This window comes from Psittacula echo (genome assembly GCF_963264785.1).
Source record: "Psittacula echo genome assembly, chromosome: 1".
Lineage (NCBI taxonomy): Eukaryota > Metazoa > Chordata > Aves > Psittaciformes > Psittacidae > Psittacula > Psittacula echo.
The window spans coordinates 117,696,072-117,711,095 of record NC_137735.1 but is presented as its reverse complement, the minus strand read 5'-3'; the positions used below and the strand labels follow the sequence as shown (position 1 = coordinate 117,711,095).

General features: G+C 36.7%; 1 protein-coding gene across 1 annotated transcript in view; it reads right to left on the bottom strand.

Moving 5' to 3' along the window:
- DCN (decorin) overlaps nt 1–15,024 on the bottom strand; it is a gene marked incomplete at its 5' end in the record, with an annotated part of 36,063 nt that overhangs the window by 4,825 nt on the left and 16,214 nt on the right. Inside the window, 4 exons of the mRNA XM_080628810.1 lie at nt 856–949; nt 2,142–2,255; nt 2,444–2,657; nt 14,064–14,176. Coding sequence (XP_080484936.1) covers nt 856–949; nt 2,142–2,255; nt 2,444–2,657; nt 14,064–14,176 — 535 coding nt within the window. The remainder of the gene's footprint in view (nt 1–855; nt 950–2,141; nt 2,256–2,443; nt 2,658–14,063; nt 14,177–15,024) is intronic.

The following is a 15,024-nucleotide window of genomic DNA, read 5'->3' as shown; positions in this document are numbered from 1 at the left end:
AATCCAGAGAAACAGAACAGCTTAAAACCTACTTTGAGAAGCTTTGCATTTCCACACCACTCTTCATAGTCTCCTAACTCATAATTATGGTATTTTTACTTTTTCATTAAAATCCAGGGGCAGCTTCTTTTTAATTGGGGATGAATCAAATCTGAACATCAAACGTGAGTTGAAATGTCTTACTTTACAACCTCTAGAAAGATTTATCACTTGGAGTTGCCAGATTCTAGATAAGTGTTAAGTTACTATGTACTTCATTGCACTACATTGATGTCCAGTGTGTTTTGCCAAGTGGTAAACTTAACTCCTGTTTTTCAGTAATCTTTCTTTGATTTCTTTGACTATGACAAGCAGAATGATTAAGATGAAGATCAAGGAATTAGATTCAATAATCTGATTAATGGTCAATTACACTACTATTTTCGTAAAAAAAGTTTCAAAGTATCATAGTATTAAAATAACTTTTAATAAAGTCCCATTTCACTATTTTGTCATGTTATCTATCGTGAACTAATTCACAAATAACTCTGTATATTTATGACTGATCTTTGGGAATTCTCCTTACATTTCATACAGTTAGGAAAACACTCAAGAACATATTCACAGATTAGCAAGGTGCAATCACCCTAAAAAAATTACACTTTTTAATTTATGGTGCATGAGGTTTTTTTTAATAAATAAATAAATAATTTTTTTTCTTAAGTACACAAATCCTTACAAGCTTTTGCTGCTAAATTTTGTACTGCTTCAATGAGAATAACACTCATGAAGCCCAGAATGATGTTTTCTAATTGTGTGTGTAGTGGTTGCAACTTCAACCAATATTTTATTTGAAAAGAAGAAAATAATTCTTACTTTGCCAAGTTGGTGAGTCCAGACAGACTTTCAGCATCAATTTTGCTGATTTTGTTGCCATCAAGGTGAAGTTCAGTAAGGGATGGGGGGAGGCCTGAAAGAGAGCACACCAATTTAATTTTGATAAAACTGGATTATTATTTTTTTAAAAAGACTTGTGTTATACTGAGGAACTTCTACAGTAACAAAAATGTATTTACTAGACAGTGCCAAGAACAAGTCACTGAATGAAGCAAGGAACTTACACAATCATGGAAACTAGCAACATATTTGTCATGAAATAAGACTAAGCTCCTGAAGTCAATTATTGAACAGTTAATTCTTTAAAAATAGCTAAATGAATTTCTTCTCAGATATGAATTCTAGCCTTCACGATTATATAAATGGTACACATATAATTGTGTAAAAGTGCCTTCATTTAACCAGACTATCCTCATAAAAAGTCTACACACATTTTACACCTAGCTATTAAACAAATAGCAGCAGCAGAAAATGAGAATATAAAGATGAGGTAAAATAATTTTAATGTTATTTCGGGTAAGGCACATAATAATCTGCAAATTCTATTTATCAGGGAAAAAAATAGAAAAAAAATATTTTACCTATTGGAGGTCCCTCAAAGGAACATCCAAAACCAGGAAATGTGGCAAGAAAGAAATAACAACTAGTATTAACCTTCAAAAATTTTCATCTATTTCAAAACAATCTGCTGACTAAAGTATGAATAAACAATATAATTTCCTCTGGATTGGAACCATTCTGGCTTGTATTTTTGTTTGTTTTTTAATAGGTTAGATTGAAACTGCTCTTCTTTAGCAGCAATTTGCAATAAAGTAATTTCAAGAATAGCATATGTTTCTGGGGTTTATAGGAATAGTATTTTTGGCTTCAAACCCAGAGACTTGTGGATGGCTGATTTTATGTTTGTAGAACTTCAGTTAATACTACATGAGTATACATCTGTGTAATGTTGATCAGTTTCACCAGCCAGGGTTGGAAGGTGAAAACATTCTTCCACTTTATATTTCAGCTATGAGACAAGTAAAGCAAAATAACATAAAATGGCTTGCTTTTGACAGTGCACCTATTGTGGAGCTTCTCATAATTGAAAATAATTTTTTTCAAACCAGTAAAAGCCAACTAACCAAAAAAGGAGAAATACTCAAGGAATGGCTACTCTCAGGACTGACTCAAAAGGCTTCCATAACCATTTTTTTTTTCCAGCTGACTAGAAGTTGCAATATAATACCTCTGCAAATCTCTGAAATATTAATTGAATTTCTTACCTTTCGGGATGCTAGTAATGTTGGTGTCTGCGATACGGACATAGGAGAGCCTCTTCATCCCCTGAAAAGCTCCATTTTCAATGCCTGAACTCTTGATTGGATTGGTGCCTAGTTCTGCCAACAAAACATGGTCATGAGCTGTACTGCAGTGCAGGTACTTATATCCTTCAGGTCAAAGCTAATTTGGAGGACAGTTTATTGGAACATTTCTTTGTTTTCTACCAAAAATCACTGATTGAGCTAAAAAACAACATCTTGAAAGAACACTGAGTTGTTTTTGTTATAATTTTTTATGCTCATACCTAAGACAATCACTTGATTCAGTCCATTAAAGACAGCTTTCCTCAACTTGGATATCTCATTCTCATGAGCCCGTATCTCCTGAAGAGACTTTGGCATGTTTTCTGGGAGTTCCTTCAGGTTGTTCTTGGACAGGTAAAGTCTCTCCAGTTTCTTCAGAGGAGTAAAAGCTTGCGGGCTTATTTTGCTGATTTTGTTGTTAACAAGGATCAATGCCTGTGAAGTAATAATGAAGATCTCAGATGATCACTAGGGAAATGGTTTTAGGAATGAAACATTTAAAAATTATTATTATTTTTTAATGTCTCTTGATGTCTTTTGATGGCCAATCTAGAAAATGAAATGCAGTACTAGACCAAACAGATGAAGAACTTCTGAAACAGTTAAACAAGGCCTACATAATAAATACAAGTATTATTTTATTGCAGAGGTATATGCAGCGTCTGTGAACATTCATAATTCACACCCAAGAACAAGTACAACCCTTCTATTTGAAAGCTGTGAAAAACAAGACGTTCACATAAAACTAACATTATTAGCTTCATTTGATTATGGTTTTGCCTTTTTTTTTTCCCCTGATTTTGTTTTTCTCAAGCTACTTTTATACTTCAACCATCATCACACAACCATTAAACATTTTTTCCTGAACAGAGAATTCTGTAACTCAATAAGCTGAACACACAGATACGCTTAAGAAAAGTACTCATATCAACACCTACTTTGTCTTATAGTATGCACTTATTATATATCTATCCAAAAATTACCACATTTCTTCAGTGATATAAGCTATTTTTTTGGTAAGTGGAACTTGGTATGGAAGGGTAGCAATTTGAAGTGTCATACTCTTACGTCCAGCAGTTAGGGATCATGAGCCATATCAATTCTTCCTGCTATATAGGTGCTGTCTCATAACTTTAATATCTAGACTCAGGGTAGAATCATAGAATTATAGAATAGTTAGGGTTGGAAAGGACCTTGAGATCATTTAGTTCCAACCCCCCTGCCAAGGGCAGGGACGCCTCACACTAAACCATGCCACCCAAGGTTCTGTCACCAACCCGGCCTTGAATGCTGACAGGGATGGAGCATTCACAACTTCCTTGGGCAACCCATTCCAGTGCCTCACCACCCTCGCAGTAAAGAACTTCCTTATATCAAATCTAAACTTCCCCTGTTTCAGTTTTAACCCATTACCCCTTGTCCTATCACCACAGTCCCTGATGAAGAGTCCCTCCCCAGCATCCTTGTAGGCCCCCTTCAGATACTGGAAAGCTGTAGGCTGCTATGAGGACTCCACATAATATTCTCTTCTTCAGGCTGAACAGCCCCAACTTTCTCAGCCTATCTTCGTGCGGGAGGTGCTCCAGTCCCCTGATCATCCTCGTGGCCCTCCTCTGGACTTGTTCCAAAAGTTCCATGTCCTTTTTATGTTGAGGACACCAGAACTGCACACAATACTCCAAATGAGGTCTCACAAGAGCAGAGTAGAGGGGCAGGATCATCTCCTTCGACCTGCTGGTCACGCTCCTCTTGATGTAGCCCAGGATAGGGTTGGCTTTCTGGGCTGCAAGTACATACTGCTGACTCATGTTAAGTGTCTCATCAACCAACATCTCAAAGTCCTTCTCTGCAGGGCCGCTCTGAATCTCTTCTCTGCCCAACCTATAGCTGTGCCTGGGATTGCTCTGACCCCACTGTAGGACCTTGCACTTGTCATGGTTAAACTTCATAAGGTTGGCATCAGCCCACCTCACAAGCGTGTCAGGGTCCCTCTGGATGGCATCCCTTCCCTCCAGCATATCAACTGAACCACACAGCTTGGTGTCAGCGGCAAACTTGCTGAGGGCGCACTCAATCCCACTGTCCATGTCACCGACAAAGATGTTGAACAAGACTGGTCCCAACACCCATCCCTGAGGGACACCGCTCGTTACTGGTCTCCAGCTGGACATTGAGCCATTGACCACAACTCTTTGTGTGTGGCCATCCAGCCAGTTCTTCATCCACTAAGTGGTCCATCTATCAAATTGTTGTCTCTCCAATTTAGAGACAAGTATGTCATGCAGGACAGCGTCAAACGCTTTGCACAAGTCCAGGTAGATGACGTCAACTGCTCTACCCCTGTCCATCAGTTCCATATCCCCATCATAGAAGGCCATCAAATTAGTCACGCAAGATTTCCCCTTAGTGAAGCCATGCTGGCTGTCACCACGCACCTTGTTGGTTTTTATGTGCCTTAGCATGCCTTCCAGAAGAATCTGCTCCAAGATTTCCCAGGCACAGAGGTGAGACTGACTGGTCTGTAGTTCCCGGGTCATCCATTTTCCCCTTCTTGAAAATGGGGGTTTTATTTCCCTTTCTCCAGTCATCGGGAACTTCATCTGACTGCCATGATTTTTCAAATATGATGGCCAGTGGCTTAGCAACTTCATTCGCCAGCTCCTTCAGGACCCGCAGATGGATTTCATCAGTCCGCATTGACTTGTGCATGTTCAGGGTAACTCTAAGAAAATTAGCTCTCTGTACAGCCAGGAGGGAAAGGCCTCTGTGAAAGTTCTGTTACGTGTAATAGGTGGTCTCCATATGCCTCTGAGGACATTACTGTTAACTCTCTTATTTCTTAAACAAACATGACATAAAAAGGGAGAAGAAAATCTCATTACTTTCAGAAATGCAATACAGCTAATAGGAAGGATTTCCGGTATGATACATATCAGAATGAACCTTATAATTCCATCTATTTGCTAATTCTCAGATTTACAGTGCTGCATGTTTGTGCAGTGAATTAGGTAGAACGGGCTATATAAATACAGATAGAATACCTACTTATATTTTTTACTAAGGAGCTATAGAGCATCTTCGTCCACTAATTCCATTATGCTGTTTTCAGAAAAAGAAGACAACAGTTGCTGCTAATCCAGAGTTTTTTATGTTGCATATACTATCGTTGACATTAAGCACATTTTAATATTTTCAGAATTACACTTAGGTCTGTTTCTTGGAAGCAAACTGAACATTCAACTCTTTCCACAGTCAGTTATGTAATCAAACAGTGCAAAGAAGTCTATCAGCATCTGTGGCATCACCGCTCCATTATGGAATCTGGACAAGATGTGAAAAGATAGTTTAAAATGCTATTATTTGATGTGGTTTTTTTCCCTGATGGACTCCTCTTGCACATCACCTTGAGGAAACCAAGCAGCGTGTGTTGTACACGGTTTCACTGGGTATATGTAAAGCTGAGCATATCTGGTTTTAATTTTGTATGCTAGCTAGCAATAACACATTTTCAAGAGGAGGTAGAAAAGGTCACTCACGGTTCAACAGGGTATTTCCCTAACAATAAGCCTCTCTGAAAATAAATATATTGGCCAGTGGAAGACATGGCCCCAACTCTCTTTTATTTGAGCTCTAGTTATAAGAACTGCTATGAGAACACATGGGATACACACAGGGTGTGGTTTCCTGTGTCATCTTAGCCTGTAGTATAATACAGCTACCTGCACAATATTAGGATATGGGAATCAATCCCGTTATTATGAGGGGTACAGCTTGAATTATGTAGATTAGTCTCTTTCATTGTTTTTTTGCATAATAATTGAATAACTGAATTTGCTACTGCCAATTACATATTTTTTTTCTCTTAGCTTTACTGTGGGTTTCTTTTCCATACATCTCTAAGCCAACATTCAATGACTCAGCTTATTGGTACTTGAATTTTTTATCCTGCATCCTGCTTTGTACTGCTCGGTCATTTATTTCAGCTAAAAGTCTGTCTTATATTTTTTTTCTTTGTTTCATTTATTTTTTTTATATATGGTTGCCTTTTAGATAAATTTTTTTCAGCTACAATTATCACAGCTGATGATCTGATGTGAAATATTTCTTGCTAGAAATAGATAGAAATACATTCAGCTAGGCAGTGCAATGTAAATATTCTCTAAGTAGTTGATGTTAAGAGAATTGCTACAGCTCTTCAGAGTGGAACTTATAGTCCTAACCAAAACCAGAAGTTATCTACGTATATAGGATTAACCTGTTCCGCTTTGCCAATATTTTCTCCAGAATACAATCATGTTACCTTGGGGAAACACACAGAGCTGTTTTTTTATTCAAACATTCAGGAAGTCTCTCAATTAGAAAGGATGGCATCTATCAACTGTGTGTTTAAAAATACTGATTTCACAGTGGGAATGTCTGTACGATGATATAAGGTGGGAGGGTATGACAAGGCCATAGTTCTGGTGCAAAAATTTTGTACCAGTATATCATTTCCCATTTACATCCTGCTCTGCAATTCCCTGCTTCCAGTATTTTAAACCTGCATTACTTTTCCACACTGTTGTGCAGCTGTAAAGAAGAAAAAATAAACCCACACATTAGAATTTGCAAGAGAAGTTTTACTGTCTCCCACAGCAACAGCAAATAATGAGGATAACACACCAACATAGCACCTGGCAAGCCATACCCCTGGGCTCCTTTTCCACTTCACAATAACTCTATTATATGCAAGACTTAAAGAACTAAGTTAATAGCCTTAGAGCAATGCTGTTTACTTTCCTCAGAATGTGCCCCGTATGGTTTGGATGTAACAAAAGTTAAAGCAAACCAAAATAAAATAAAATGAAAAACTCGGGGGAATTTAGAGGTCAATGAAAACAGGAACTAGATGAGAAAAACCTAGGGAAAACATCTGCAGGCAATGATATTAAAGGAAGCGATGTTAGGCAAAAACATGCCACATGGACTAGGTACCCTGAGTAAAGCCCAGATGGCATGATGGGGCACTATATTAATTTTTTTTAAAGGACATACAAACATTTAGTATAGGGCAAGAAGTACTTTGATGGAAAATTAAGGGTCAACCTAAAAGTGCTGAACGTGCTGGAGCGTTTGGCCACAGATAGTACTGGCAATGCTGCTAATATGAGATGATTTGGCAGAAATCTGACAGCCCGGAACAGAGCCACAGGAACAGATACTTTTATTCAAAAATATATCTTCTTCCATGCTTCAATTTTTTTGTGGAAGGAAAAAGATATTTCTTTTAAAATAAATGTAATTTCTCCCCCACTCCATAAAAAACAAAAGGCTGAGCACATGAAGTATGAATTTACAGCTTTCAGCATGACCTGATATGGGTGCGAAGATATCTAGCCATAGGTGAAAAAAGAAGTAAGAAAGACACAGTGAATAAAGAGGCACAAATACACCAAGTATTAAATACATCACTTAGGCCTAGAGAGTTCATAGCTGTTTCCTATGGATAAGAGAAAAATTAGCTTCCATCCGCATTTTCCTGAGATAAAGCCTTTTTCCTTTGTTATATATAGTATGTAAACATTGCATAATAAATAATTGAACCATAAAATCATAGAATCAAATAGGTTGGAAAAGATCATCAAGTCCAACCACTAACCCAGGACTATCAAGACCACCACTAAACCATGTCACTGAGGGCCTCATCTACGTGGTGCTGTACCCACTCCAGCACCTCAATGCTTTTCTTGTAGTGAGGAGCCCAGAACTGAACACAGTATTCAAGGTGCAGCCTCACCAGTGCCGAGTACGCATTCACTTTGTTGTAATATTGCACTGTGGTAATACCTAACAACCACCTTATCATGACCAGCAGTTTAAGTGGTGATCAAAGAGTTAAAAAAAATCCAAGCTTTGCTCCAAAGATGGCTTAGTTTTTACTGAAACACCTCTGGTATTAGTGTAGTCAAGAAAAAAAGAAAAAATCACTGTATGACAGAAATAGATGCTGGCTCCATTGAAGTCAGTGGGAGTTTGGCCATTTAGCTCCCTCTGGCCTGGTTTCTACCTCAAATATTTATTCCCAAAACAAAAAGGAGGATTCACAATTCAGGAAAATTTTGGAACACTTGTTGGCAGGCTTTGGCAAAATACACCCTTACAAACTGCAGAAGGAGCATACGGCAATCATGTGGGAACTAGCACATGGTTGCTCTTCTTGGGGTTACCGAAACCTACAATTTTGACTTGTCAGGGAATGGGAAGCAGGGGATTGTATTTGTTGATGTAATTTCATTATGTGATAATCTCAGGGGATTGTTCTGGAGGAATTTCATCCCTACTTTTGTTCTTCTTTGTTTAAAATATTTTGAAGAGAAAACTTTGCCAAAATCAAAAGTGAACTGTAAAATAATAAGCAAATTGTTATCAGCCATAATAAATAGTAATCTGTTTTGCCAGATGGGGATGGTACTCTTACCTAAGACCAAATCTTTAATGATGCATGCGTCCTTCAGGGTTTAAACTGAAAAGTCAATCTGCCGACCCATTGGAATTTCTTTAATTTCCTGGGTTATGTATTACCTGGGGTTTATTGCAGTTCTGCTAGGAACAGGAATGCCTTAATAACTGTAAACTCAAGAGTCAGGCATTCAAGTAAAAATAATAATAAATTTCATCCTTTTTGTTTGCCTTATGTTTTCAGTTGTTAGGTCATAATCAGAACCTGGACATATAGTCAAGCTCTTTTGCCAAATAATTAGGAGTGGACTTACACTTAGGAAAACAAAAACCCAACAAAATGACCCCACAAATTACACAAAAAATATAAAATTGAACTTGACTTTCTTCTCTAATTGTATTATAAAAGAAGTCAGAGTTCTACGAAATAACTACTCATTTTAAAACTAAATTAAAAAAAAAAATCATAAACTTGAAGGAAAAAGAGCCCCTGAATCTATAAAGGTCTCTGAACAGAATTCCACATCTTGTGTCTCCTGAAGGTCCCATGATCTACAGTTTCGGCAGGAAAAGGATAAAGGTATAAAAAAAACCATGATGGTGTAATTATTCGTTGTTACATAAATTCGTTGGTGGGTTTGGTAGTAACCCTACCAAGCCTAGAATCAAATGGATATAGCTAAGAAAGGCAACGAAAAAGGGATGATATAGAAACAATAGGAAAGAGATGAATGAATTGTGAGGGAAGGAGATGGCAGGGCATTGAACAACAGCCTGTCAGTATAAACGAGAGAGGACTGTGGAAGCAGTTTGATCACATCCACAGCACCTTGTTGAATAAACTCACAAAGCCAGGGAGCCTGCTTCAGATTAGTCTGCATGATGTTTGAGCTCTCACTGATAAACCTTGTATAACATGACTTTCACAGATGATGAGGGAGCAGCTGTTCTTACGTAAAAAGATCTTTACCTTCTGCACATTAAAAACATTTTGCATGCATGTGGTATGTAGGACACTCGTTTCAGTGGAAAGTCTCGTGTGTTAAGCACAGCTCAAAGAAGAGTCTGAGGAAATGGCAACTCTCTGAGGGAGTGCTGCATTTCAGATTTTGTTTTTTCTCAGAATATTTGTTAGAAACCTACAGCTGTGTCAAGTGGAAAAACAAAAATAAAAATAAAAAATATATCAATCAGTCCTGTTGAGATTATATGCCATTGAAGATGGTAGGAATCAAGTTCAGAGGTAGAAACTAGACAGAGATATATGTCTTTGTTTTTTTTACAATATGCTGGTGGTTACTGATTCTTCTTTCTGTGATTTGCAGAGCACTCTGTTAACTTAACTTCTCTTTTAATCATGCCTGGGAAAAGGGAACTGAAGCTGTAATGAGTCATAAGAAAGAAGACTGTGTTCTTTCATTAATAATTTTTGATCTGTTAGGCGCTTTTCTGTATCCCTGGAAGATATCCTTAGACTTTTCTTCAGTTAATCTGGGCTTTTGTCCCTCCATAGGGAGCCTTTGTTTGATTAAAAAAAAAAAGGAGTGCATGAAAGTTTACTAATGCAACACATTGTTTTTCCACTTGATGTTACTACAAAGAGTGTATCAATTTATTTGCCCTTGCATTTAGTGTTAGTAATCACTTAGAGTGGATATGGTCATAACCACAAGCCCCAATTTTAAATCTTTGATCTCTTTCATGTAGGGTTTTTTTTGTCAGAATAAATACAACTAGTATTAGCACTGTTGTATGCACAACCATGGCTTTGCATAGTTCTGCCATCCTAAATTAAGCAATGTTCCATTTGATTTCAGGCCAACAATAATTTCATCTTCTTTTGCTGTACTTTTTGCTGTACACTGTGCCATTGAAAAAATTCCTGTTAGAAAAGCATGCAGTCATCATTCTGCTGTTTGTGCTGTTCTTACGGTGATCTAATACACAGTAGTTTCTTTTACCTCTTTTTCCGAGTGCCAGGTGTTATGCTGGCTTGATTTGGCTCTGCCACACAGCATGCAATTCCATGGGCTGTTTTTGTAGACTCCTCCTTCACTCTGCATGAGGGCTTACTCATGTAGTATTTTGGATTCGTTATTGTGTCCATGGGGTCAGCGTACTGTACTCTATCCAGAAGTGTAGTCTGTCTGGAAAATTCTGACAGTTTCATAGAAGATTTTTTTCCTGGCTTCTGCAATAGCACCCCTCTGATTGTTTTGCCATAGGTCTAAATTTTAAGCAATTTTTTTTTCACATATGACAGTTTTCTGAAACTGCAAAACTCAGTCCTTGACTCTAAAAGAAAGACTGTCTTCAATATTTTCCCTATTCTCCCAAGTCCCTGGTAAAAAATATATCTTATCTTTCATTTTTAAATACTGTGAAGTCTCACTGAGTCTAACATTAATAGTTTAGCCACTTTTTCCTGTATAAATTTAGACTATAAAAATATCAGGTGCACCAGAACTGTTGACTCTGGTGTTTTCTGGCAGGCAGCTATTATTTGCAGATAAATATTCCCTTAGTTGAATCCTTTTCTAATTGCTTGCCATATTTCCACAGCTGCAAATTTTAACTTCTCTTTACCTACTCAGGAGAACTTTCTGATAGAAAGAGTATTTGTGTAGGTACCAGTTTCTTTTTCATTTCTATTTCTATGTATTGTGCAGTCAGTGCATAAGCAGTTACATTTGTGCTGAAAGAGAAGACATGGGCAAGTTATATGTAGATCCTGTCTTTTGTCCTTACTTTGTCCTTTTTTTTTAGTACAAGCTGAACTTTAGGTTCAAACCAATTTCTCCACTATAATGTCTTCTAAAACTATTACATTTATGGTTGATGATGGCTATAGGAATTAAGAAGGAATTTGAAAGGAATATTCAAACAGAATGAACTTAATTTTTTCAATATCTATGAAAACTGGGATTTAAAAAGTGTTCCTTTAAGTGACCACTTCATGCAAGAGGTTAAGTGGAGTTGCTGATAATTTTAGGTTTTGGACCAATAATACTGATAATTTATGTAAATCTTCCTTGTTTAGTAAAGTATAAGAAGGTTTCCTAAAGTCTAAGAAGTCTAGAAACTTTTGAACATCACACTGTCAAGTATAGCATTAACACAAGCTATGTTTATCAGGGAATATTATTCATTATATAGATATCTATACATACATATATATCACACATATATATATCATTAAAACAAAAGTGAAAATGGAGCTCTGTCAACAACAAACCTTTCAGTTATGTTTATCTAAAAACAATATTCCCCTTTCACTGTGACTCTAAAGAATTTTTAATTGCAAGGTAGGGAATGGGACCCATTCCAGATATTACACAAGAAGAAGAATGGTGCCTGCTGAGAGTAAAGATGGTGGTTAGTTACATAAATGTACTGCATGAATAAACTGCTAGTTTGGGAGGAAATTAGAGGATTGTTTTTTGTGCTTCAGCAAATCCAGGAAAACTGCATTGTTTCGAAGGTTATTTGTTAAAAACTTATGCTACTGTTGTTCCTCTCCTATATGATTTCCACTAGTCCTTAAGCATGTACTGGTCACTTTTGGGAGTAAAGACAAACAAATAATCTCTTCCCTGAAGAGTTAAATATTTAATTCACTATTAAATTATATCTGCAGTAATAAAAGGAAGGGGAAAAAAACAAAACAACAAAAAAACAGAACACTTCCATGAGATGACATAGCTCACAACAGCTTAACCAACAGCAGGATGCATAACAGAGACGCAAGCTGAGTGCCCACTATGTAGAAGTCCCTGGGAGCGGTGCTTTTCATCTTCAATACCATGACCTAACTCATTTTATGCAGTGTCATGAAGAAGGATTGTGAAAAATTAACGTAACTGACAACACTTTTTTTTAGCTCCTTGCAGATGATGGTCACTCAAAACACAAGACTTTTCTCCAAGTGGAAGAAAACCAAAACAAGTGGGCAGGAATTAGGATGTTGAATCTGTTCAGTAGGCAAGAAAAGGAATTGGAAAACAAAAATCCTGTGGCATCATCTTATTCTAAAAGCAAGTCAGATGAAATGTGATGTAGAAGCACCTATTTCTCTTTCTTGACTGAAGAGTTTATCTATGTAACTAGCACAAGTATAGACCTAAAATTAGATGACATGAGCCCAGAACCTTCTCTCCTTAGAAATTTTTTAAAATGTTTCTTTTTGATGTTCCATTAAAAGAAACATTTAAGAGTCAATTTGGAAGCAATTAAGGAGATAAGTGTTTATAGGATGACTCTTTTTTCACTAAGTGTGAATGGCTGAATGCGGATTCTTATTTGAAACAGTGCTTATTTGGGTGATGGCATTGGCATCATGAAAGGACAAAAAGTGGGAGCTGGCTTTTTGGTTGTGAATGAAAACAGTAGAATAGAAAGAGGTTCTGAGAAGCCAGGAAAGAAAAGCAAAGCAAAGCAGTTTATATTGGTTATAAGGAAAAAAAAAAAAAAGATTAAATGGAATAATACACAGAATAAATTCAATTGGTGAAATGCTAGAAAAATAATATTTTCAGAAATATTCCTGAGTTGGAGTATTACGTTCAAAGGCAAAGAAGTAGTAGACTTTTTCAGAGATGGAAAGAAAGAGATATTTAAACAAAATTGAGGCAAGACTATGAGGTATGAATTTTAAAATGTTTATAAAAAGTATAGAAACAAGAGAGGAGGGCCTCAGACAGAGAAACAAAAATTTGGAAACAGAGGAAGGTGGCTGTCTGATGGAAACTTGGAAAAGAAGAGGTGAACCAGAAAAAATCTCAGAAACCAGGGAAGGAAAATATTTCAGCAAAGAGAAACAGCAGCACTGGAAGAGGCTGGCAGGTAAAGGAAGATGAGGATGGAGTTTTTCTAGGAGAAGGTTATTGCAAAAACACAATTTCAGGGGGCAGAACACTGAATTGAAAAGATACTTGAACTAAAAGTAGCACAAAAACCTTGCTGGCAAACATACACAAATCTCTGTGAGCTCAGAGGTGAGAGAGTGAGTGGGGTGGCAGGGTTGAGATGGATCTGCTTTTTAATAGAAATAACCAAGTCACTGTGCCAAAGGGAGTGAAAACCTCAATAAAGAGGTGAGAGAAATTATGATGGAGATCGGGAGACTGGCCCAACAGGAGGCAGGTATGAAGCAGCTGAAAAGAGGTAAGAAGCTTCTGTGGTATGAGAAGAGAGTTTGCAGGAGATGGATGGAAGAAGAAATAATAGGCTGGGCTGGTAAAGGAAGATCACAAAGTATTTGAACAATTTTCCTTAAGAATCTGGGTAGCAGGACAAACCCACATTCTCCATTTTATTCCCACCCTTTTGGGTTTTTTTTGGTTGGGTTTTTTTTTGTTGTTTTTTTTTTTTTTTTTTGCAAATGGTAGTCATTTATACACTTACATGAAGATTCTTCAAGTTCTTGAAATCTCCTTCTTTAATTTCAGTGATTTTGTTGTTCTGTAAGTCCAGCAGTGTTGTGTCTGAAGGAAGGTCTTTTGGCACTCTTTCCAGACCTAGGGATAGTGAAAAGAATAAGCAATTGACTTTGAAAGAAATTTTAAATAGGGGTCAGTACTTTTCTTAGCAGCATTTACCTTCCAGTAAACACCATTTCTAGAACTCATTTCCTGCAGAAGCTTATGAAGATTTATCTGAAAGTATTTCTGTCTCCAAACAGTCAAAGAGAGTTTCATTTTGCTATGTAAATCAAAATTTATTTGCAAAGGATTGATTTCTAACATGTTTAATTCCACTGAATTGTGTGAATAAAAATTGCTTTCAGAAAGAGGTATGGTAGTTATTAATTTCACCGTGTGTTACTGTATGTGGACAGGGAATATTTCCTGCTATTTAAAAAGTAGTAGGTTGGTTTTTTTTTCAAAGAAGGATGATAGTTAATTGCAATAATTTCCATGAAAAATACTGTTTGCTTGACAGTAACTGAATAACTTGAGGAAAGTCCACCTTAAAAATGACCAACACAACAATCTATCTCTCCCTTTTTCTTTCATCTAAAACATGTCCAAGTTTTCTGGAGAACAAATCTCTTGGTTTCACTACAACTGCCAAAAGAACATCAGACAGTTTAAATTAAAGACTCTCTTTGGGACTATTTTCTGAATAGCTGATATGTAAGTCCAATGAAGTCATGGAAATGAAATTATTTAGTGTTAAATAACACTTGCTTTACCCAGCTTTCCTTTCATACTGTGACTTGGAATATAGCAAATCCTTTATAGTCATTCTGATTTATCACAATATTAAAATTTTCTTTCGTAACTAGCCTTTTTTTTTTTTTTTTTTTTTTTTTTTAACAGAATGTGAAATACTTAATGAATGGTTGGTAAGAAGATTTATAGAC